At 52.5% G+C, this 23,577-nt stretch overlaps 1 protein-coding gene across 13 annotated transcripts in view; it reads left to right on the top strand.

Annotated features, from left to right (window-relative positions):
• MSI2 (musashi RNA binding protein 2) overlaps positions 1-23,577 on the top strand; it is a 173,163-nt gene that overhangs the window by 88,027 nt on the left and 61,559 nt on the right. For all 13 annotated transcript variants that reach the window (XM_065732130.1, XM_065732129.1, XM_065732128.1 and 10 more), the window contains one exon: positions 19,718-19,766. In XM_065732130.1, coding sequence (XP_065588202.1) covers positions 19,718-19,766 — 49 coding nt within the window. The remainder of the gene's footprint in view (positions 1-19,717; positions 19,767-23,577) is intronic.

Below are 23,577 nucleotides of genomic sequence, written 5' to 3'. Positions count from 1 at the left end.
TTGAATTGCAGCAATTGTGTGTTAAATTCCTGTTTGGTTTTCACAACTTTTACGTCCGTTTAGCTGCTAAGTATGTAGATACCAGGGTATGGAAATACCCCCCTGCTTTCTGTGTGCTTGCTCGAGCAATAGCTGTGCTGTGAAACAGTGGTCTTGGAACGTACTGCACTTGGTGCTGGGCTCTCAGAAGGCAGTCCGACTGTTTCTGACAGATGTCACTTGTTTTCTCGTTGGTTGCAGCCCTTTCTGGACAGGCAGAGTGCAGTGAGCTCAGCGAGGAGTGCTGGGCTCCATGCACAGCCCCAGGGACGGCTGTAGTCCTGCTGCTGCCGGTGGCTTGGAGGGGGTCTGCCCTCAGTGTGCGCGCAGGAGGGTTGGCTGAGAGAAACAAATATGTGTAGACCTTCATTTGTGAGTAGAGGCGGCTGGAGCTGTGCTGGTGGGCTGGGCCAGGCCCCGTCCAGTGCTTTCAGTGCTCTTGGTTCAGCCCCAGGCGGCCGTGGCAAAGCCACGTTAAGCCGTACGGTGCACCGTCACCTGTCCTTTCACTGTTCCCTCTCAGCTTTCACTTTGTTTTGCCCATTTGTTCCCTTCGCCTGAAGATGAGACTTTCTGCTAGTTGTTTTTCTAGGAATTGTTTTTTCCTCCTTCCTGAAAGTCCGTCCAGAAGCGGCTGCAGACCGCTATCTGCAGAGGGCTTGCTCTGTTACGAGACACTTCAATCACTGCAGCTGCTGTCGCGGGAGCTCTTCAGTTTCTGCTGGGTCATCTGCACAGGCCTGGGTATTATTTTTACCCTTACAAAACGCTGCTATTTTTCTCAGGGCTGGGAGCTGTGCCATTGCCACGGGATCTGCTCCTGTCCCGGCACTTCTGGGGAGCGGGGCTGGCACCCCAACCTGTGCTGGTGAAGGTGAAGTGTGTGAGTACCCGAATGCGTGTAGCTGTGGCTGTCATTTTTAGACTATCAAGAGGGTTTGATTTCCCAAATAACCCCCTGAATTATTCTGTGTAATTAACTCGTGAACTCATTTAAAATGATAACAGGGTGGGGAGGAAGAGAGGAACTGCTGTGGATCTTAGAAAACTGATAGTATTGCATCACTTCTCCCCACTGATCACAAGGTCGTCTCCAACAGCTGTTCAGGCACAATTAGCCAACCCAGACTTCATGATCTGAACAATTGAAAAATTACAGGGGTCAATGGCTCGGTGTCTTAAATTTTAATAAGTACATAAAACCAAAGTGCTGAGTTATTAAAAATTAATCCTGCTAAGCGGTTGTTTAGGCTTTGTGGAGATGGAAAGCCTGAGCGTGTCCATTTGTCCACTGGGGCTGGAGGAGTGCGGGTGGTTATCTCCTTGGCTGTGCTGCTCTTCAGCAGCAGTTTAATGGGAACGCTAAGTTTGATTATTAATTTAATCAAGGTCATACTTTGTTTATGCAGAAGTAGGATGAACTGTGGCCCTCGGTAATCCTTTCTCTCCTCGCTAGCTCAGCCTTTGTAATTCCTGTAAGCTGCTCATATGAGCAGAGTTGGGATATTCACACAGTCAAGTGGATATTGTGCAAGTGTTGATGATAGCGCGGCGCGGTCCGTCCCTAAGTACTGAGATGTTCTATTAAAACGGACGGTAAATCTGTCAGCATTAACATTATAAGCCTGAATCCCTCCCCCCTCCCCCCCCCCCCTCTGGGACTTCAGATCTCAGTTATAAAACTTGGTTCAGAGCTTCGAGTGTTGTGAGCACTCGGTGCACTCTTCAGGAAGCATTTGACCATGTCATTTATACGAGAACAGATTTGGGAACTTGTGGCTGCGCTGCTTCTGCAGCTTTGTGCACGCGTGCCATGCTGTGAAGCCATGAGAACTTGCAGAGGAAGGCAAAGCCCTTCCCTGGCCAAGCTGGCTTTGTTTGCAGAGGCAGCTGGGTACAAGAGGAATGCAAAGGGGGGAGCAGAGGTTGAGCCTGGGCGTGGGTTTTGGAACGAGACATTTATTTCCTGAAGTTTGTGTGCAGGAGTTGTTACAGGAATCCGATAAGAATATTTGCTTTTATGTAAACATAAAAGCTACTGGGAAGATGCACGCTACTGAGTTGCTCCAGGGGTTGCTAGAGCAATCACAAAGTGTTACGCACACGCTCTGAACTCTCAGTGAACCAAAGGTGGGGCGATGGATCTTCTTCTCCGTCCTGAACAGAGCTTGCGAGTTTAGGCGGCATCAGTGCTTTGCAGCCCGCGTGATGGGACTTTTTAATGCAATGCTTCTAACAAAGCAACAGCCCCAGAGAGAGCCCCGGGACCTTCTGACCCAGCTGCCCCTCAAAGAGCACAAGGACGGGACGTCCCTCGGCTTGCCTCCCTGTGCTGGGGCTGGTGGGGCTTGGAGCAGGACTGAAGCATGTGCTTGAGCATCTGCCCACCCTATGGGGCCGCACCCTCCCGGCTGCCCATGAGACCTGAGAGGAGCAGGAAGCTCGTGGAGATGTGTTTAGATAATGCTTGCTCAGCTGTGAGCCAGCGAAAGACTTTCAGCCTCCGTTAGGCAGCCGGTGCTGCTGAATCGTAAGGTTGATTCGAAAAATTGGCACCTCAAGGTTTACAAGTGGAGTGAATTTCCAGAAATTGGACCACAGAGAGAAACTTCTTTTTGTGCGTGCAGATGTGCTCGCGGCCGTCCCTGGGAAGGGGCCGCTTGTCACTTCCATCAGCGCCCCGGATTTTTTCCTTCTAATTAGGAGTGGCGGTGAGCTCAGATCGGCGTCCATTCATCTCTGTTTTGACAGAGCCGTTTGATGGCGAGGGCTGCGCGGGGGACTCTCAGCACTGCAGCCTTTTTCCTCCTTCCTCCTCCTGCCGGGGTTTGTAAAGGCCAAAGCCTGAGAATTCCTGAAAAATTAATGGGGCCTCAATGGGTGCTTTCCATCTGCTGCTAACCTCCCTCTCCCGAGCCCACCGAGGGTCACAACTGAAAAGCTGACAGCACAATGGCTGCGCAGCAGCTGCTCTTTTGTATGCAGATAGGAGCCGGGACAGCCGGGGGGGACATGCAGTGCTCTGCTCTGACCCCACAAATGGCACCATGGGTTGGTCCCTGTCCCGGGCACTGCTGTGCTGCGCTGTGCTGCAGGGGCTGCCTGGCAGGGCACGGGGCTGGGGAGAGGTCTCTGCCTGCAGAAAGCACCGCCACCTCTCCCCCATCGTTTCAGTGCTTGAAATATTCAGGAGCATCCTGGAGGGCCCTGAGCTCCTGAGTGTTTGCCTTTTTCCCATTATAGAATAGTCCTGCCTGTCTTTCCTTACTGCTACTGTTATTTCCAGTGAGCTGCTGCTTGTTTCTCAGCCTGGCTTTAAAACAAGCAGTCAGGACTGTGGCTCTGCGGCAGGTGCAGCTGCAGCCCGTTCCCTTACAGCCGCTGGGGGCTGCACGTCACCCCGAGGCATGGTTCCTCTCCCTGCCTCAGTTTCCCATCCCGCAGACAGCTGTGGGCTGAGGGCCCCATCCCCTCTGTGCCGAGGTGCCGGGCAGCTCTGCTCCTTGGACCCCTTTTCTGCTGCCCTGACGTCACAACACAGGCCCTGATCTCTCTCTGGGTCGGATGGGGTCGTTTTATTCCCAGTGTTGTTGTAACAGCCCCCACCCAAGGCAAAAACAAAAGGTGAGGAGTCTCCTCCATTTGGCAGTGTGTAAAGGCTTTTTAAAACTAAACAAGAAAACCAATTATTTTTCTAACTGCTTTACTCCTTCAAATCTTTCACTGTAATGGAGATTTAGAATCCATCACTGTTTAGCCATTATTTCTGTGTAAACAGAGTCATGCCCTATTGCACCAAGCAAACAGTCAATTTTTTCCATTATACTTAGCCGCAAATAACAAGGGTACAGAATGGATGACCCATTTTGGAGCATATTTTCCTCCATGCGATGCTCTCTGTGCCCACGTCCCTGGAGGAGGGTGAGAAGGGTGCAGGCAGTGGCAGCGTGGGGCTGTGCTGCGGGGCTGGGCACTGTGCTCCTCCGGGGCCGGCAGTGCCCCAGGGCAGTGGGGTGGGCAGGATCCCACGAGGTGCAGAGGGAGGACTGAAATAGCAAAGATCAATAAATTAAAGGGATAAAACACTGTAAGGGCTCGTTTAAAAAGATAGCTTTAGGTAAGAAGTGTATGAGGTGTATGAAGGTAAGAAGTGTATGAGGGGAACCGGCTCCACCGCGTGCCCGGGTTAGGAAAGAGAAACACGGATGCCTTCTTTGGAAGACCTCAACCTGGTCACCCCTCACTAAGAGAAGTGAATCCTAACTGGGAAGTTCCAGCACGGCTGTGGAGCTGCTGGGGGAGAGGTAAGAGGCACAGGAGCTGTTGGTGGGAGCTCAGTTGGATGCAGCAGCTGTGGGACTGAGGAGCAGTGTCCAGGGAACCGAGGGCAGTGCGCTGCATAGAGGGAGCCCGGCCGTGGAAAGGAGGTTCAGAATGGTGAGTGAGTGGAGGGGGTAATGGCTGTTGTGTCAGACAGTGCCAGAGGGACACGGGCTGTCCCTTCCAGAGCTGTGCAGCCGTGGCTTTCACGCTTGAATTTCATCCCTCTTTTGTCGTGTCTGACTTGCGTGGCTAAGAAAGGGCTTCTTTTTATTCTTTTCAAGATGCTTAATGTATGGCCCATTCCCAGCTGAGGCTTTTGCTTGGGAAACAAGCGCTTCTGGTTCGCTTCCACATGGAGTATGTCCAGCTGTAAACCTCTGCTGTGAGCACATGCACTGGCACCAAAGAAACAAACCCAAACTGCTCCTCTGAGGGGCAGTTCTTAGGAGGTTTTTTTAGTGTATATAAGTGTGTAAGGTACAACTACAGATATACATGAGTACACATGCCCAGCCACGCACTCAGTCCCCCCCCTCACAGCCCTACATCCCAGGGCCACCCCACGTGGCCTTCTGCCCCATTCCCCACCTCCTTTCTTTTTTTCCTTTCCCTCTTTATTTCCAGAACAACACGTTGAGGGTTTTCATTCGCTTCTGTTCCCGCGTTTGTTTTTCCAAAGCCATCGACGTGCTTTAGACGAACACAGTGAAACAAATTAAAAAAAGAAAAACAACAACAAATAAAAGGAATGGAAATAACCTCGTGTGAAGTGACAGAAGAAAACACCATGGGCGTCGTTGGCTGCGTGCACTGCTCCAGGGCGTCAGAGACGCCGCTGTTTGCTTCCTTGGAGAGCCCCCGTGCAGCAGCAGCGCTGCATCGCCTCCGTTGCTGTTCTGCAATGGTCTGTGAAGGTCCAGGGCCGTGGTTCACTGTGGTTTTTTCTTCCAGCAGATTGTTGTGTATCCGCTGGGCTTTTCATCCTGCTCCTTCCACTGGGATGTGTGGTGAGGAGCAGTGAGAAAACCAAACAGCATGCAGACCTCGTGCCCCGTGGGGAGGTGTTTGTCCTTCCGTGGGGGCTGCTTTCAGACGTTGCTTTGGTTCCCAGCACGCCAGCAGTGGTCCGGGGAGCAGGGCTGCCTGCTCGGGCAGGACGTGTAAGGGGCATCGCCTTCTGCTGCCTGGAGAAGCAACTGTCTTCTGTCACATTGCTGTTTGGGAACGTTAGTGACCCCAAAGCACTGTGCCAGAAGAATCCTTAGCAAGGTGTTCACGTTTAATTTTAAAAAGGGAAGCAAAATGGTTTCTTCCCTTTCTTATTAAGCAGTTGTGTGGGTTCAGGCTCTGTTCTGGTGAGCCTCTAATTGGCACAAAAGGGCAGTTTAGCTGCACCTTCAGGAGCAGTTGTCAAACAAGCTGGAATTGTTTGCCACTCAAAAACGTGTAGTAGAGCTATCTGCTATGATTTGCATCTTGTTTTTGCCATTACATAGTGCACCGAGTTATTTCATTGACATGAAAAGAGCATAACGAGCATGCTTCTCCATCTCTGCTGCTCTTCCTCCAGTTGTTAACAGCAGCCCTGTTATGGCAGCAGGGGGTTCAGCACAGGGTGGGCTCCTGGAGGGGTCTCAGCACTGGGCTGGGGGTACTGCACGAGTCCTGCTCAGTGCCAACGTTGGCCAACGCCCGTTGGGAAGCAGAGCGGCTGTCCCGGCCGAGTTTGTTAGTTTAACCTTTTGTTCTGATCCCTTTTGTTGCGCTGATGATTCAGTAAAAGCTGGGGAGGGAGAGCAGCACTGTTATTCTTCACGGCTCGGCTCGGGACCAGCACTGCCCCGCTGAGCAGGAGGGGAGAGCCGTGGACGTGGGGAGGGCAGGGAAGGTGCAGCGGGGATGCTCCTGCCTGACCCCTGCTCCTTTCTGCTTTGGTCAGTGAAGCTCAAGGCCGCATGCAGCACACGGGGCTGTGGGATCCTCGTTAGGGCAGCACGGGGTGCTCGGCTAATTGGCATCACACAGGATGTGGGCACTCCTTGTGCTGCCTGCCTGGCCTGCTGCGGGCACTGCGTCTTTGTGTGCGGGTCGGGCCGTCCCGCGTCCCCATGTGTGCCCCCAGCATGGTGCACGTTGCTGGCAGGAGCTGTGCTGAGCCACGGCCATTCACTGCAAACAGTGCAGCACAGCTTAACCTTTAGGTCGGCTGTGACAGCAGAGATCTGTCCTTTTGCTTTCATTGAAGTGCACAGCAACCTTTTAACGGTGGAGGAGCCCCAGCGGCTCTTGCAGTGCAGGTGTCTGAATGCAGTTTATCGATCCAGGGGGAAAGAGGCACCCACTGTGCCTTCAGCTCCCCCTCCTTTGGAGCGGATAACGAAAACTTCCCTGCGGAGCTCCCCGGGCTGTCCCTGTGCCTCTGGGAAGGGCTGGTGAGCTGGTGAGCCTGCTGCCAAAAGCAGGCTTAGACAGAGCTCAGCAGCTGCAGGCGCTCATCTTTAAAGCAGGCGGGTGCTGTAGTGCCAAGGGTTGAGAGTTTTGCTTGAAAACCCTTCAGGGAAGCAATCTTGCACCACTCCTGGGCGGCTGTGCCCCTCAGGGGCTGGAATGGAGCGCGGGGTTTTACCCAAATGGGCGCAGCTTTTAGGGCTTAGGTTGCATTCTGGTGTCGTTTTCCAAATTTCTCTTCAGATCCATCTGTGCTCCCAGCATCCTTTTATGTTGCTATTGTGAGCTTGGTCAGGTCAAACTCCTCACTTTTATCTCTGCTCTCCTGTAGGTGATGGGCATTTGGGGAATAAAACGCTAAGAACGGGGCTTAACGGGTCTTTGTGTGCTATTGTACAGCTGTGCTTGAGACTGCAACAGTAAACAGTGAAAGGAAGCAGAGCTTTTAAACAGACCTGCTCCTCGTCTTCCTATTCCTGTGTTTCTGGAATATGACAAAGTCTGCTTTTCACTCCAGCTGTATTAGTAAAAATAACAAGGGGAGGTGCATTCAGTACAGCTCAAAGCAGTTGTGAGTTTGGCTGTAACTTATGTGTGCTCCTGTCTCTGTGCGTGTACTGTCTGTCTTGGATGTGCTGAAGAAGTCATTCTGTTTGGTGGCCGTCCCTCCCGTGTCCACCTCTGGGCTGTGTCATCCCCAGCAGCCACACAGGGACGGGGACTCCGGGCTGGTGGGGGCTGTCGGGGTCCTGGCTGCTACCCCTCTCCTCCTGCCACGTTTAAGGCATTGCTTTCCCTTGCCGTCCCCACTGCTGGTGTGACAGCTGGCTGCTGTGAGCCAGCCGTGCTCCCAGTTCCTCACCCAGGTGTATTCACGGTGGTTTATCCCCACTTGGTGTGCCCACAGCTCCGTGGAAGCTGAGCACCTCGTGTCAGAGGTGGCTTTGGAAATCTGATGTTGAAGTCACGCAGCAAATGCTGAAGTCTTTGCTCCTTTCTGCTTGCTGCTGGTTGCTGCTGTGCTCGAAGCTGCTGGTGTGAAGTTTGTGTGCTGGGTACAGCACCGTGGGCACGTGGGGCTGCAGCGTCCCACAACCCCATCAGTACAGAGGATGGAGATATCCGTTCTGCTGAGGAGCAGATAACAAAAATAATCTAACCTGTTCCACCCAAATAAATGAGGCTGAAAATAAATCTCTCGCTGCATTGTCTTTGTAAATGTCTTTTAAATTGAGTCTGAGTGACAAGATGTGGTTGAGTCACTGGAAGATCATCTCTGATAGCGCTCGAGAACCCTTTCCACGTGTGTTTTACACCCCAGTTGTCATTGCAGCTGTACCGAGGAGCGCTCCCCTCCGCTCACTGCTGGTGTTGCTGATGGTCGGCCGATGGGGACGGGGACGCAGAGCTGGGGGGACTGCACTGCCCGTCTGTGTGCAGGGGGACGTGGGGGTGAGGGGACCCTCTGTGGGCACACAGGTTTTCACTGTCGTTCAGCTTGATTGCAGCCTCTGTACAAAAGGAGTGAAGACGCGGCTGTGGAAGATAATAGAACTATAAATTGCGAGGCAGGTTCTTAGGAAATCAGTAAATTATTCATTTACCAGTCCCGCGCGCGCTAATTCTGTGTTGCTATGGCACCTCAAAATGGAGGAGGGAGGTCAGGCTGCGAGCGCGGGGCGAGCAAGGCAGATAGCACAGCCTTCAGCCCGTGATGAATTGCCTCTTTATCTGGCGCTGTCCAGGGAGATCCGAGGCAGACAACTGAAAGAGATGTCTCGCGCTCGCTAACGTTTTTTGGAATTGGACCAAAAATCGCACGTTTCAGTCTTGAAATCTGTTTAAGGATGCATTGTCTTAGTGGCATCTCCTCCGGGTCTGTCTCTGGAGATAGACAAACCGCAGAGGCTCAGAGCGAACTCGCGGGGCTGTGTCAGCGCGCGCTCCTGCTCCGCTCTCGCCGGTGGCCAGCAAAGCTGCTTGCAGGAAATGAATGTTCCTCTAAGTTCCGTTTTCAGGAAGAGGACGTTCTTTTCTGTTGGTATTTAGCTGTCACTTATTACGGACACAAGAACTGCTGCACTGCTGCTGATTTTTGCACGCCTCGCTCCGTGGCCTCGGCCGCGCCCTGCGGTGCTGGTGGGGCACTGCTGTCCTGAGAGCAGTGTCTCAACCAAACTATGGATTGTCTGCTGGATAAATGGGGCAGAGAATCCCCCAGGGTCATAGAATCCACTCATATTCCTGCAGAGAGGGGGGACTTAGAGCAGCTTCTCCTCTCCTGGCTGCTTCCAAGCCGCACTGGTCCCAGTTATCTCCAAACCAAGATACTCCAAACCAAACCGAGGCACCCTGTGCGGATGGCCAGGAGCACATAGAGCTGTGTTACCCAGAGGGAAACAACTCCTCCTCCACAGCAGTGTTTTTCTCTGTGGTGCTTGGTTAATTGAGCCTGCTGTGAATGGCTGGGAGCAGAGGTACCTATTTTTTTCCCCAAGACGCCAAACATGGAGAATGTCTTTGTTCACATGGGGAAGTGTTTATGGTCTTTTGCACTGAGTAGTCTTAAGCTTTCCTGCTGGCACACGTGCTTACTGCCACTGCACTTCAGGTAAGAAGATAATGATCACATCATTAAGACACTACTGAAGCTGGCATTACTTGTTAGGTCAACATATTGATCTTGACATTACGCTGCAAGATTTTTTTAGATAATGCCTGTCCCTCCTGCCTCTTGCTCCAGGAAAGAGGGAGAGAAGAAATGCAAAACAAAAGCTCAACTTAAGCAACTTAACTCAGACCTCTTCCCCAGAATAGAAGCCTTTTTCTTCCTAAAAGATTTGCTCTGCAGAGGCTCCTGCCTTGTTGCTGCTGTTGGGGTTACAGGCCAACTTCCCTTAAGTCAGTGGAAATCCCAAGGGAATCGCCGGGCTCGTGGGCAGATGGATTGGCCATGGGTTGCACCCTACGAGCTGGGCAGCCTGTCTGTAACTCTCTAGCTGTGCTTTACAGCCTGCTGTCCATTTGCATCATACCTATATTTTGAGCACATTAGGAACTGCGGAAATGCCCCTCTGATGAAGAAAAATCTCTCACTTTTTAATAAATTTCTGGTTTTTGGGTTATCTCTTTTGTATTGAAGCTGTCCAGGCCAGCTTTCCTGATTTCCCTGGGCTCTTCTTACAATGCGCTACTTAAATAAAGGCATTTTGGAAGAATAGCTCTGATCTTAATAATAGACATAAAATTACATGTATATAATGCATGTCTTACATCATCAAGCCTTTATCTGGCATTTTAATCAAAGCTCATGGGCTGCGTTGTTCCAGACCCTGAAGTGAGAAGTGATGGTTCCAGAAACACGTGGCGTTTTTCAGCCTGGCTTCCAGAGGAGCAGTGCTTGCAGCAGTGCTGAGCTGCTTTAAGATCCCTCTCTACGTATATTCCATTAAGAGCCGTCCATATGGTGTGTCAGGGAGGAGGGGAGTGCGGAGCAGAGCCCGTGTCTGCCAAAGAAAACTGTTTTGCTCTACCGCTCCACACAGTGCAACTTTTGGGGAAGAAAAATAAACAGTGTCAGATGGGTGCTGCCAAATCCCGCAACCTACTGAGAAATTGAGGCTGTTCAGAGGTCTTTTTTTCCTTCGGAGTACCCGTTTCTGGAGCCTTGTGATTTACACAAGACTGTTCATTTTTCCTTTTTGAAATATGCTGTAGAAAAAGCCTCAAGATGTGGAACCGGGGGGCTGTCGTGTCAACCAAGGGCTGCTGAAAGCATCGTAGCTTCGCTGTGCAGCTCTGGGTGGTGGCATGCAGAGCTGGGAAGCAGAGGAGCAGCACTGGGGAGATGACATCCTCGGAGCACCCAGCGCTGCCTCGCAGCTGCCTTTGGTCTCTGCTGAGCTCCTCGTTGTTTCTGACACATGCACTGAAGTTCTCCAGGTTTGCCTGGGGTTAGTTCACACCGATAAACAAAACCTGTCGCAGAAACGTACACTGCTTTGTTCCTCTTGGGCTCGCTCCGGGAGCCACTTGGAAGGTGCCACCTAATTAGAGCCTGGGGAGCTTAGGGAGCTGGTTTTGAATTTCTGACACTGGAGACAGACGCGGGTTTGATGCTTTGGGTCTCTCGGGGGCCTGGTGTGCGGATCCAGAGAGCTGCAGGGCTGCCCGTGGTGGGGGCACGGTGCTGAGCACAGACCTGCAGACCTCGTCCCGGCTGTTGGTGGCTGCTGTAAAGTACAGGCTCTGTTTTACAACATTGCAGAGTGACACTTTATGGCAGGTAGGTGTTATAAATCAGCAGCGAGTAAATAACATAAAGCGTTTGTTTGCATTAGCCTCATTCTCCTGGTGTGGAAGTGCTGGCAAAGCCCTCAGTGGCCACAGCGCGTGTAGAGGAAGGAAAACCTTTGTGTTTCCTTAAACTGTGGTGGCATTTGGGCTAGCTGTCACAGAAGTTCCTCTGAAGAGTCTCCCAGGCTGTTCGAGACCTGTGCTGAGCCTAGTGCTGGCTGCGTGCGTGCTCACTGCTGGGCCTGAGCTGTGTCCTGGTGCAGAGAGCATCGCAGCTGTCCCTGTGCTCCTGGCTGCTCTTCGTGGCCGTTTCATCCTGCTGGGTCAGCTTGAAACTCACTGTGCTGAAACCCAATTTTGCAAGAATAAAACAGAGAAGATTTTGCTAGCAAATCAAGAGAGTAAGGAAGAGTCAGAAGGAGCGGTGTCCTACAGCGCGAGCAGCAAGGTTAAAACCTGGCCACTTGCAGTCTGCTGCGGATTTAGTTGCGAGATCAGCACTGTGGCCCTATGTACGGAAGGGTTATAAATCTCCTTTCTCGTGACACTTAAAACTGGGTTAGCAAAAGCACAAGCAGAGCACAGCAGAGCGGTCCCTCCTCAGCCTCTCGGGGATGGGACAGATCCTTTCGCTTCTTTTACAACATTTTCCAGCTTGCAGCTGGCATTTGAAAATAAGCTATTAATAAATGTGTCTTTCTTTTTTACTGTTCTTTCCTTTTCACTTTGCCTGCTTGAATCATTGGGTACAAAATGAATGCTCTGCTCGCTGCTGTCCTTTATCACGCAGCGTTTCCAGCAGACGCTGGAGAACTCAGCACGTACAATTTCCACAGTGCTGGTTTTCCCTGTTCAAGTGCTATTCCTGTCCCTTTCCATTGCTCTCAGCCTGGATTTCCCTCTGTGCCAGGGATGCTGCTCAGCCCAGGTCCCACATCGGCCCCGTGGCAGTGGGTGCTGCTCTGGGATGCGGCTGCGGCCGCCACCTCTGACACCTCCTGCTTTTGCACACGGAAGCACAAAGCACAATTAGAATACAGTTATATATCCTCATAGTTGTTAGAGCTTGGATTAACATGACATGAAGTTTTGTCTGGGGAGCCCTTTGCTGTGGCTCAGGGAGCGTTTTTGTGTGACAGTAATAGGCTACAGTTAATATACTTGAATGATACCAGAATCTGTGTAATAAGACAGAACAAAGGGGGTTTATTTGGAGCTGAGTTACAAAGGTGGAATTATCACTGTGACAATCCACTGAGATGGGAGCTCAGTTATTGTGTCCTGACTTATTGTGGTATGAGGCACCGTAGCCAGTGAAGCAAAGTTTAAACATACATGGGCACGTCTCCGAAGGACACCTTGTCAGTCACCCGGGATTGATGTGTGGACCTGTCACCTCGTTCTTAGCGCCTCAATCCTCTCTTTACCCATTTTTGCAGTTGGCTTGATTTACAGAGCCTGTTTGCTGCGATTCAAGAGCCTCTTGTAGCGCTCAGACGAGAGATTCATCACTGGGACATAATCCATTCAAATAGCTTTTGGGCAAGAAGCAACAAGTGCTGGGAGTGCAGGGGCTCAACCCAGAGCGTCCCGAGGGGGAGCGGCGGTGGCCGTGGTTGTGCTGCCAGCAGTGGGGCCGGGCTGCACCAGCTCTGCTGCCTTTGTTTCACAGCGGGGTTTGGGTTGGAAGGGTCCCCTGAAGGGCACTGTGTGTGGCCGTGCCCCGAGGTGCAGCCCAGCACGTGAGCCAGGCGTGCCCTGAGGGTGGCAGAGCTCAGCACCCTGGGTGCCCACCCTGCTGGCTGCCGTGAAGTGCTGCGGTGCTGTTCTGTGCATTAAGAAAACCCAAATGCAGAAACGTAAGCTGTGTTTGATCGGGGGTTGAGGGACACGGGAGGAGAGAGCTCTGCTTGGCAGAAATAGCCCCGGCAAAGCGTTCTTTAATATGCAAGTCAGTATATGAAAGGAACAATGAAAGGAAAAAGGGTCTACCAGGAAATAAAATGAAACTTTTTTTCATTACAGCCAAGGAAAACTTAGATGAGTTTTTCTTTGCTAATAAACGACACTGTTTCATTTTGCAGCTGAGCCTTTTTCTGAGGCTGACTGTGGCAATTGTTCAGACTTTTTTTTTTTACACTCTGGGCAATAAAAAAGCCCTTCATGCATCAGGAAACATAGTAATGCAATCCTTGTCTTATCTTCACACTTATTCAGCAGGTAGTTACGGGAGGGCAGGGGACGCCCTTTGAGCTCTCGGGTTCTGCTGCCCACCATGTCTGTCCATCAGATCCGCTCGGCTGTGTCTGCCCGGTGCTGGGGCTCTGCTCCAAAGCACTCCGTCTGCAGAGCTGGGCGTCCTCACTGGGTGGGTGAGAACCTGTGCTGAAACGCTCCTGGTGCTCTCACGTGGCTGTGGGAGCAGTTTGTCCCTCTGCAGTGTTGGAGCTGGGTGTAGGGGAGCTGCTCGGTGCCTGGAGCTCAGGACACGGCCCCATTGCGAGTCACGGTGTGCTGCCCGTACATCTTGGTCTTGGAAAGTGCTCACAAGGAAATTGTGAAAACGGAATTGTTGTCTTTAAAAAACAGATCTTGAGAGGGCTTAGTGGGGCTTAGCTGCGCGCTGCAGGTCGAGCTGTGCTTAGCAGCAGCCTCCATGTGTAGGGGACTGCTCCTGAAATAGTCACTGCTGGACTCGGGGTGTTCAGAGGAATGGCTGTGATGCTCTTTGTGGCATGAGGCTTCTGGTGGTGTCTCTGCATCTCATTATTGGGCACGTTGGTAGTAAGCAGAACAGCTGCCTGCATTTCAGTGTTGTGCTGGTGGGGAAAATGCTGGGTTTAGGAAGAGAAGGTGTGCTGTGTCACACGCTAATCCCAAATTACTGCTCCACAGATGTTTGAAGCTCCCTTCTCCCTCTGGGTTTGTCCTGGGCTCTCCCCACCCACCCATCCATCACCCCAAAGGGAGCCGTGGTCACAGGTAACACCAGGCTGTGTTTTGTGGCTGCCCAGCGCTGTCCTTTGCATCGTTCTGCTGGGCGTCACTGAGCGGTGTTACGGAGATGTTTGCACCTTCTTTCTACTCCCTTTATCGTGGAGCAGACTGGATGCAATGCTGACCACCACATCTGCCCAGATGTGTGTGAGCATGGCAGTGGGTGGGGGCTGGCGTGGTGGGGGCTGCCCCCAGAGCCCCCGCGGTGCAGGCAGCACCACGTAGGTGTTGTTTGGAAAAGAAAACAGATTGCAGCTTTGCAGTGCTAATATGCAAACGAGCACTGTGAAGGGAGGAAGAGTTATTTCTGCTGACGGCAGCTAATGTGCCGTGAAAGTAAAATCGCAGAGCGCCCGGCACCTGGCTCACCACCCAAATGCTGAAGGAGCAGCGTTCTGCCCGCGGTGCGGAGCAGCGAGGGCGGCCCCGTCCCTGCCCGGCAGCACCCATGGGTGCTGGGATGGATGCAGTGCTGGGGCTGTGCTGCAGGGCACAGTTGGAGGCACGCTGCCGTGACCTCAGCGTTCCCCATGTTGCTGTGGTCAGCTACCTCGCTTTGATCAGCACGTCCTGACGGTGAGGAATGGTTGCTAAGGGATTCACGAGGAGTTGCATGTGGTGCCATCCTCAGTTTGTCCTGCTGCAGGAAGCTGTGCCTTCAGGACAGCAGTGGCCGTTCCTGCATCCCTGGTGGTACAGCACATACTGAGCAGTGCCCTGCGGCACACGGGTGGGAGCTCCACGCCGCGTCCCGGCTGGTGGGCGAGCCCTGGGACGGCCGTGATTGAGTGACTGCTTTAATTTCAGCCCTGACGGAGCAGAATTAGTTACAATGATATGTGTGTGTTGAATGAAATTGTAGTTTTATTAGCTATAATTGCTGAAGAAGACTTTTTAAAGACTCGACTGCTGGGGGGTGAGATTGCTGGCGCTGGAATTCGCTCTCGCACAGTATGGCATTGATGATTATCGCGGTGCACAGCGCGTGAGCCCGGGGTCGGTGAGCCGTCACCGCGGGACGTCGGGACGCGCTCGGTGAGGAACTGCACCGCGTGAGCCCGGCTCCCGGCTGCGTGCAAATGTGCCAACCCTCTGCAGGTGGCACCGTGCTGCCACGCGGCCACGGCTGCTGGGAGCGTGGCCGTGGTTGCAGCTTTCCGGCCTGCGGAGCGGGGGAAGCGTTTTTTCTGTCTGGGGCACCCGATGCGTATCTGTCTTAATTTGTGTGGGGGGAGGCTGTGCATCGGCAGGAGCGCATTGCTGGCACTCGGATTTCACATGCACATTTAAAATAATAGCACCTGACAGTTTCCGAGCAGCTAAGAGGCTTTTCTGCTTCTGGAAGCAAAATATTGTAGGAGTTGTGCAGCGTGCGTAAATAATTGGAGGAATTGGACAAGAACGTCCAGCGCACTTTCTTGGAAGAGCTGGAGATGACAGACCTGAACGGTTTGCAGACCTGGAACAGAGGGGTGGGAACGCAGCACAACACATGTCACTGAGTGTCATCCTTCTGTAGTTGCTGTTCTCCTCGGGCCTCGTTGGGATGGGCACGTTGGGATGGGCACGGTGCTGCACGGCAGCGCGTTGCTTCGTTTCTCTGCCCCATTGCTTTTCCCTGCGGGGCTGCAGAACTCAGACAGCCCTGGCCCGGCCCCGCTGCGCTTCCTGGGGGGCAGGGGGTCCCCACCTGCACTGGATGTGTTGGGAACTCAGCTTTAGGATCAGGACAGAGTCTCCACGACTGGACGAGGAGATGGTGAGGAATAAAGGTTACTGTGTGTTAGTTAGAGCTGTGAAAGTCAGTGGTTTCCCCGTGGAGGTTTCGCTGAACGAGCAAACTTAATTCAAAGGGAGAAAAGGAACTTGAGAACATGAAATAGTGGCTGTTGTCACCCCTGTGCCTGCACAGGCACTCTGTAAATAACAGCAGCCACAGCAGCTGCATTTATTCCCTCTGCCCCCCGGGTCTGTGGGGGTGCGTGGGACACAGACCCCCCCCGCTCACGGTGGTCCTGGGCTGACCCAGGGTGGTCTCCACAGGAACCGGTGACATCTCCAGTTTGACTGCAGCTGATGCAGCTCCGCACCCAAATCCAGGTTGCAGAAATAAAAGACCAGACGTGAAGTTTCCCAGAAAATCCCTCTTTTGAGTCACTGCCGTTTCCTGGCTGAGTATTCACTGATTTTGCAGCAGCACCTGTGTGTGATTGAAACTGCCGTCCTCGGGCACCGCACAGAATTGCCTCTCATCTGCAGAGAGGATTCGGCCTTTTCACTCATTATGGTGATGGGCTGCACAGGGTTTGATCATCTCTGACCACTCGGGACAGCCCCACACAGAGGAGAGGAGGTGAAGATCCTGAAGAGGAAAGTGGGAGGAATGAATGGAGAAAAGTGCGTGTGCTCGCTCTGGCTGGATCCGTTGCATTAAATTCAGAGCCGTTCTGAGTACAATTAATAGGCATCTTATTTAGGTCATCCTGGTTTTGTTGCTTTAAATATATGTCGCCATTAAAGTGGAAGAAAATCAAATAGATTTATCTCTGCGGATCCCTTTGTGAACTAGTTGGGCATATTTTAAATAAGCCTGGAGCTGTTAGGATTATTAAAGCCTTTGGCTTCTTCATTTTTTTCCTCTTTTCTCCTCTTATTCCCTATTCCTCCTTCCAGGCGGTGATTAGAGCGATGCTGTGGCCCTTCCTGTTCTCAGAGCCCCAAGTAGGTTGGAAAAAAAAGGTTAAATAAACTAAAACCCATTACTGGGCTTCATGTGAGAAGCCAGATCTAAATTGGGTGTGGGTATGGGATATGCTGAGCAGGGGAGATGTCCTTCAGATGGGAGCAGTGCCCATTTGCTCCTGGTGTTGAGTGGAAAGACTCTCTCTTTCCTTTGCCATAGGTGCTCAGACTTTGTGTTCATCCTGACGTGCTCTCTCATTTGTTGCTCATTATTTAGTAGGATTCATCAGCTCCTTTTGGCCTCTGTGCTGAGCAGCGTAATGCAGATATTCATGCTGGCTTCCATAGCACTGTGTTCTGGTCAGGGCTCCCTTGATCGCTGCCTGAGCCCCATGGCCTCTTGTTATGGGGTGGATGACCCTGCAGTGCTCCAGGCTACAGACAGACAGGCCTTGGGGGGGGGGTGGGCTTTGCAGCTCTGCTTCTGCCCTGCAGAAACCTCCCTGCAGCGCAGGGTGAGGCTTTGGGCTTTGGGCTGGGATCGGGGAGCTCAGTGTAGAGCAGCATCAGGCAGTGCAGGAGCTGCGTTGCAGAGGGGTTAACTTCTGGAGGGTCACCGCTACCGAACGCCTTGAGTTTCATCTGCAGGCTTTGTGTCTTTTCTCCCCTTGCAGCAGGGATCAATTTGCTTACTGCGGGGTTTCCTGCTGGTTACCTTGACTGCGTCCCTTATTTCTCCTTGATGAAGACTCGAACAAACCGCTTGTGTTAGATTCACAGAGAACCGTGAGAAACGGGCAGCGTGTGAGGCACTGTGGTTTTCTCATTCTATTCAGCCCTTTGTATATTCAGATTCTTCCAGTTTCAGCTCTTGCTGTTCTGCCAGATTTCCATACCATTGATGGGTTTTCTGCATTAAGAAGTTTCTTTCTCCCCCTCCCTCCCGTACCCTCGCCACCTTTTTGCAACTGGTGAAAAGTTTCTGTAAGCACGCTGCCCTCTGCGTATTGATTTCCCTCTCCTGCTTGTCTCACCGGCTCTCAGATGTTTTATTTTGCAAAGCATTAATAGAATTTTTCTCTGGCCGTTGCACTCTGTCTATTCAGGAGGTTTCAAGAAGTCTCATTGTGTCACCGGACTATAGAGGAAAGAGCCTATTCTTCTGCTACAATGACTGCCCTACAAAATAACACAGGGTGGGGTAAACTCCAAAAGGGCAGAGACGGAGATAAAATGTTCTGACCTTAGGAAGCAGAAAAGATAACCAATTAGACATTGTTAGGAGGGCACCAGCTGGCTCCAAGAACACCCCCCTGATTACTGCTCGTTACCAGCACGCACTGTCCAAACCTGACACCGACTGTGGGAGCTGCATCCCCAGCACAAGGTGCCAGGTTTCAGCCCCAGGGCCCGGCTGCAGTCGGGGTCTCTGGGTCTCTGGAGCCAGCTCTAGCTGCAAGGTGTCATGGTTGTCTCCAGTGAGGCCAAGACCTGTGAGAATGACAAACAGCTGCTGTACAGACGTAACCCTGGCGTGGAGATAAGTGGTCGTGGTGTGTGAAGGGGAGCACCATCCTTATCAGCCTCCTGGTACCGCTCAGACCTGTGAATTTTCTTCCTCCGAGTGATGAGAGGCAGCAGGACGAGTCGCTCTGTGCTTAGCGTGGTTTGGACTTCCACTGCATCAGCATCATTGGTCTCTTTGATGGTGGGCATTAGGGAGGCATGCTGTTCTGTCTCCAGCTGTTGCTAACCATTGCAGAGTGCTTGGCAGAAGTTAAGAGCAAGTTATCCAGAGGCAGGTTTCTGAATGCACCCTGGTATAGCAAAAGGTTTTGCTGCACTGCTTTTTTGCTGCATCCTGGAGTGTGTTTTAATGCAGTCGTTAAGAGAGGCTCGAGCTGTGTTTTGCTACCTGCACAGAGCGGGCAGGGGCTGCTGGGATGGGAGGAGGAGCCCATGGTGGCATTGTGCAAGTGAGGAGAGCACGTAAGCACATTGTGAGCCCTTCTCCTAAGGTACATGGTTTATAGAAATCCTGAATGTAAAAGCATGAAAACCTCATAGAAGTCAGTGGGGAAACAAAACAAAACAAAAGGAAAACACCCTACAAAGATAACCATCCCTGATGTCTTCTGCAGTTGAGCAGTGGTGCAGGTTTTCACCAGCCCCTGGTTTCAGACACGGAGCAGGAAGCCGGGAAGTCCTTTCTGAGAGGTTGCAGGGGCTCTCCTGCAGCGTGCAGCGCTGACCCACAGCCCCTGAGTTCAACATCCTTCTAAAATAAGTGTAAAATGTTAGGTGTGGCTGCACGGATTAAACGGAGGTGGAATAAATCATGCAAATAGTAATGAAAGTTGAAAGCAATTTGGTTGCACTTCAGTACATTTCATCAGTCATCTCTCTTCTGAAGTGGAAATGCCAAGCCTGATGCGAATTAAACTTTCTCCCCCCTCCCTCTGCCCTCTCCTCCAGCTTTTCAAAGGGCCCTTTGAAACCCTCTGAATACCTTTCTTGGCTGACCAGATTTTGCCCTGCTCCCGCTCCTTGAAACCTCCCAATTCTCAGCCAAGGCAGCAACTCTGATTTGGAGAAGTCACGGGCGTGATTTGCATCCGTGATGCCACTCTCAGCCGTCCTTTATCTCTGCAAAAGGGAAAGAGGCCGAGGTGGAAGGGCCGTCTGTACGTGGGGCTTTGTAGGGTGTCAGAGCTGTTAACATTCACTTTTCTGCTTTAGGATCAGATGTCAGCGAGCACGCAGGTTGGGAGCGGCAGGTTTCCAAGGGGCCGTGCTGACTCTGAGCCAGAGGAAGGAGATGTGATGCATCTGCACCGCCTGAGCCGAGGCCTCTGCGCTCCCGCTGTGTTTGTGTGCCTCTGCCAAGCCAGCCGGGTGTGTTAAGCACGCCTCTCCCCCTTGTGTCTTTCAGGTAGAGGACGCCATGCTTATGTTTGACAAGACGACCAACAGGCATAGAGGTAAGAGAGCTCAGCCATCGCCTTCGTGACCGCGTCGGCGTGCTGGGCACAGCCAAACTCAGTGTCAGCACGGTGACCGTGTGGTTAAACTCAGTGAGCAGAGCTCCTCGTGTTTGAAACAGCTCCCTGTGTATGCAGTATGCAGAGGAAGGGCTGCGTGGCATGCAGTGCCATGTCCCGTGTGGGTTTTCATATTGGAGGTGACTTCTGTGGTCAGCCTGATGACGTACCTGTGGGAGGATCACTGTCCCTGGAGGTGGTAAAGCCCAGCACCAGCATGTGGCACGGGGAGCAGAGCTGCATCAAAACAAGGAAAAACCTCTCCGTCCCCACTGTTGGCCCTCCGGGATGTGCATGTTTGTACATGCGATGTTGTACCAGGGCGTTGCTGGGGTGAGCTGGGCGTAAGAGCAGTAGGAGAGCGGGATATCAGGGTGCTGAGCCCCTTGCTGGTGCTGTGAGGCTGAGGACTGCTTGTCCTGCATGGATAATAGAGTGAGCAAGATGGCCAGAAGAGGAATCCCATCCACATATTTCATTGGACAGATAAGGTTTCATCATGGCTTGTACAGCTCTGTGAAAATGAGCTGAGGATTATTTCCAGCATTACCGTTCCTCTCAGCAGAAAGAAATGATTCTGCAGCCCGGGTGAGTGCCCCACAGAGCTCCAGCAGAGCCGTGGCAGCCGGGAGCCCCGGGGACACGAGGAGCACTGTGCCACCATTCCCTCCCAGCGGCACCAACGGGTGCTGCCTCCTCCTGCTCTCACAAAGCATGTTTGCAGGCAGCTCAGCCTGTGCCTTGCGCAGGGACGCGTGGCCGGACGTCTGTGCTGTGCCCTTCACACTGCGGCCACACCAGCGTCCACGCAGCGGCTCTCAGAGGGGCTCGCTCCATTGTCACAGCTGTTGTCTCAGCCACGGCTGCTTCAGCTTCTTGGTCAGCAGTGGGTCCTTGTCACTCACAGCCCAAGGGCAGCCCTGCTCCGGGGGACACGGCAGCTGAGCCCTGACCTTCACCTCTGCCATGGAGTGGAGGAAGGAGGAAGCAAGCATAATGAGTTGGGAGGCACAGCCGTCTTCGGCCTCGTGTCTGAGCCGAGCCCATCTCCCCAGACGTTTTCTCCTCCTCCATGCAGGTAGCTGCCACTAATCAGGCTAATGAGCTGCTGGGCAGGCTGTCATCATGGAGCGGGTCCTGTGGCATCGATCGTTTATAAAATCACCCCGGGTTTTACAAATTGTGACATTCTGATTGTGTTGGAAACACGTTTAAAATGCAGTCGCATGCGAGCAGCAGCGTTAATAGCAATTCTTAAAACCACTTGTGGGTTGCAATCTGTACCGTCAAATTAGCTGAGGGAAAGAGAAATGGCAGATAAAATATCCGCTGTGGTTTACTGTAGTTAGTGTATGCCTGGAATGATCAACGTGGGCAAGGAGAAGTATTAGAATGCACTCCCCGCTGCTGGAAGGGAGATGCATTTCCTTGCAAGCAAATTGAGAGCGTCTGTTGGCGTGGTGCTGTCCGTGTGCTCGGAGCAGTTGGTGTGGTGCTCACGTGTAACCCCACGGCAAGAGGCAGTCCCAGAGCTGCTCAGTGCTGAGCAGTGGTAGTAGTGCCTTGGGGGGCCTGGGAATCCCCCCCAGAATAAAATGTTGACCTTGCCCATGGAGCACAGAACTTTTATACCATTTAAAATGTTACCAAGCGAACCACTTTGCTCCCTCTGTGATGTCCTTCTGTTTTCTAATACCCCATCGTTCCTTCGTGGTGTGTCGAGGAAGTGAGAGTCAGAGCTGCTGCATCTCCTGCTCCTCTGCCTCACCACCCTCCCAGGCAGCTGCCAGGTCCGAGCCCACGCCATGGGAGTGCTGTCAGTGAAGCAGTCTGACCTCGCTGGGAGCAGTGCTGCGCTGCAGGGCTTCTCTCCGTGGCACAGCCGCTGTGTGTCGGCCCTGGGATGCAGAGGGTGGAGGTGTAGAGGCCGCTGTGCACATCACCTTCTGTTACGATCCCATTTATTTTTTGGTAATGTGGAATTTCTGCACCCCGTACTGTACTTCTGCATTTCTCTACAGGGATTAAAAACACACAAGTTCTGTAAGCACTGCAGAAGATCACTTTCATCACTTTCTTCGCTGCCCAAAATTTCACAGAGCTGAAAATTACTGGGTCAGTCTTGAAAGGATTCAGTAATTGGAAAAAAAGAACAGAGGGCGGTGTTATTTTGTTACCCTTGCAAAGAGCAGATAAAATCTTGACTTCAGCATTAGTTATCGATCTCTGGGGTTGGAGGGAGCCTTGCAAGATGATGATGCCCTTCTGCCTTCGCTGCGCAGGCGGCTGTGGGGAGCATCCCTGGGGGTGCCCGGCCTGGTGAGCAGCCTGGTGCTGCTGGATACTGAGCGAGGGATGTAGGAGCGTGCTCATCTCCTCCCCCCTTGGTTCTTAGGAGGGAAAGCAGAGTGCAGTGTCTCCTAATCAATGAATTGTCTCAGGAACCCCGTTCTCCCCTTTCTTTCTGCAGCCATTGGGCATGTAGGTGGGCAGGAGTCTGGAGGAGGTGGTGGGGTGCTCTGGTGCGGTGGGGTGCTCTGAAGCAGGCTGTGCCCATACACAGCCTGTGCTGCCTGCAGGGCCGTGCACTGCGTCGTGGCAGCCCCACAGCTTGAGAGTTCAGAAAGGAAAATAAGGATTTTGACTGATTGAATCCCCCAAGTCATAATTGCTGGTATTAAATGTAATGCTGTATGTTTTCCAAAGCCATGCAGCCCCCAGAGTTATTTTCATATCAATTAACTCTCACATGGTTAGGAATGGCAGGGGAGGGAAGTGACAGCGTATGATTTGGGCTTCTTTAATCTTAAAACTAAACAGAATTAAAGAAAGACAGGCTGTCTGCGTGCTGCAAAGAGGATCTGGTGTGTGGTGCTCGGGGTATCTCCCCGGCCTGGCGCAGAGCGTGGCAGGGCTGCTGCCCCAGTGGGCCGTGGGCAGTCCCAGTGCTCGCTGGAAGAAAGGTGCTGCTGGCAGCGGGATGCTGCCGGGCTCTGCCAGGGAGGGTGCTCCTTTTCTCAGGAGCAAAACCGCCTCTGGCGTTGTCTGACTGCCAGAAGCTCCGTTCTGCAGTTGACCTCTGAAGTTCTAATTGACGTTTTCCTAGATGAGATATAAATATAATTAAGAGCCACGGCAGTTATTTGTTTATCGCTGTCTCTCTCAAGCAGAGCAAGGTCACGTGCATCTGAAAAGACGTCGCCGAGGAGAGTGTTGAAAACATACAGAAGTGATGGCCTGCTTCTGTCCTCTGCGTTGGCCGCAGCGCGATGGCAGCGTGCTCAGGGGGGCTGGGAGGAGGGGGCTGCAGGGAGCTCCTCCTGGCTCTGACCCGGGGCCGATATTTGTTCAGTGCAATGAGTGCTTGAAGAGCTTTGGATGAAAAGCGTGACATAAGATATAAATGGAGGCGGCATCATTGTTACTGCTTTCCTGGGTGAGGATGGCTTTTATTCCCTTGTCACTTCATGGCTGTGTAAATGAGCCTCCGGAGAGCACGGCTGTTCGGAGCGCGGCGTTCCCGGCGGCAGAGCTCATCCCAGAGCACACTGAGCAGCAGCAGCTCTGCTGGGTGTGCTGCCGAGGCACGGCACGGGGAGAGGAGCTGCAGTCGGTCTTTAAGCAAATATTTGCTTCAAAACTTGCAAGGAGGGCTGCGAAGATTAATTAGTGAATATTATTTACGGTTTACAGACCTATCAGTGGAAGTGGTGATGGCTGAGCGGCGGTGCCATCATTCACACCTATCTGT

This window comes from Cyrtonyx montezumae, unplaced genomic scaffold (assembly GCF_038088225.1).
Source record: "Cyrtonyx montezumae isolate F1298 unplaced genomic scaffold, pur_monq_1.0 scaffold_15, whole genome shotgun sequence".
Classification (NCBI taxonomy): Eukaryota; Metazoa; Chordata; class Aves; order Galliformes; family Odontophoridae; genus Cyrtonyx; species Cyrtonyx montezumae.
Note: the sequence above shows the minus strand (reverse complement) of the source record. Positions and strands in the feature narration are given on the sequence as shown.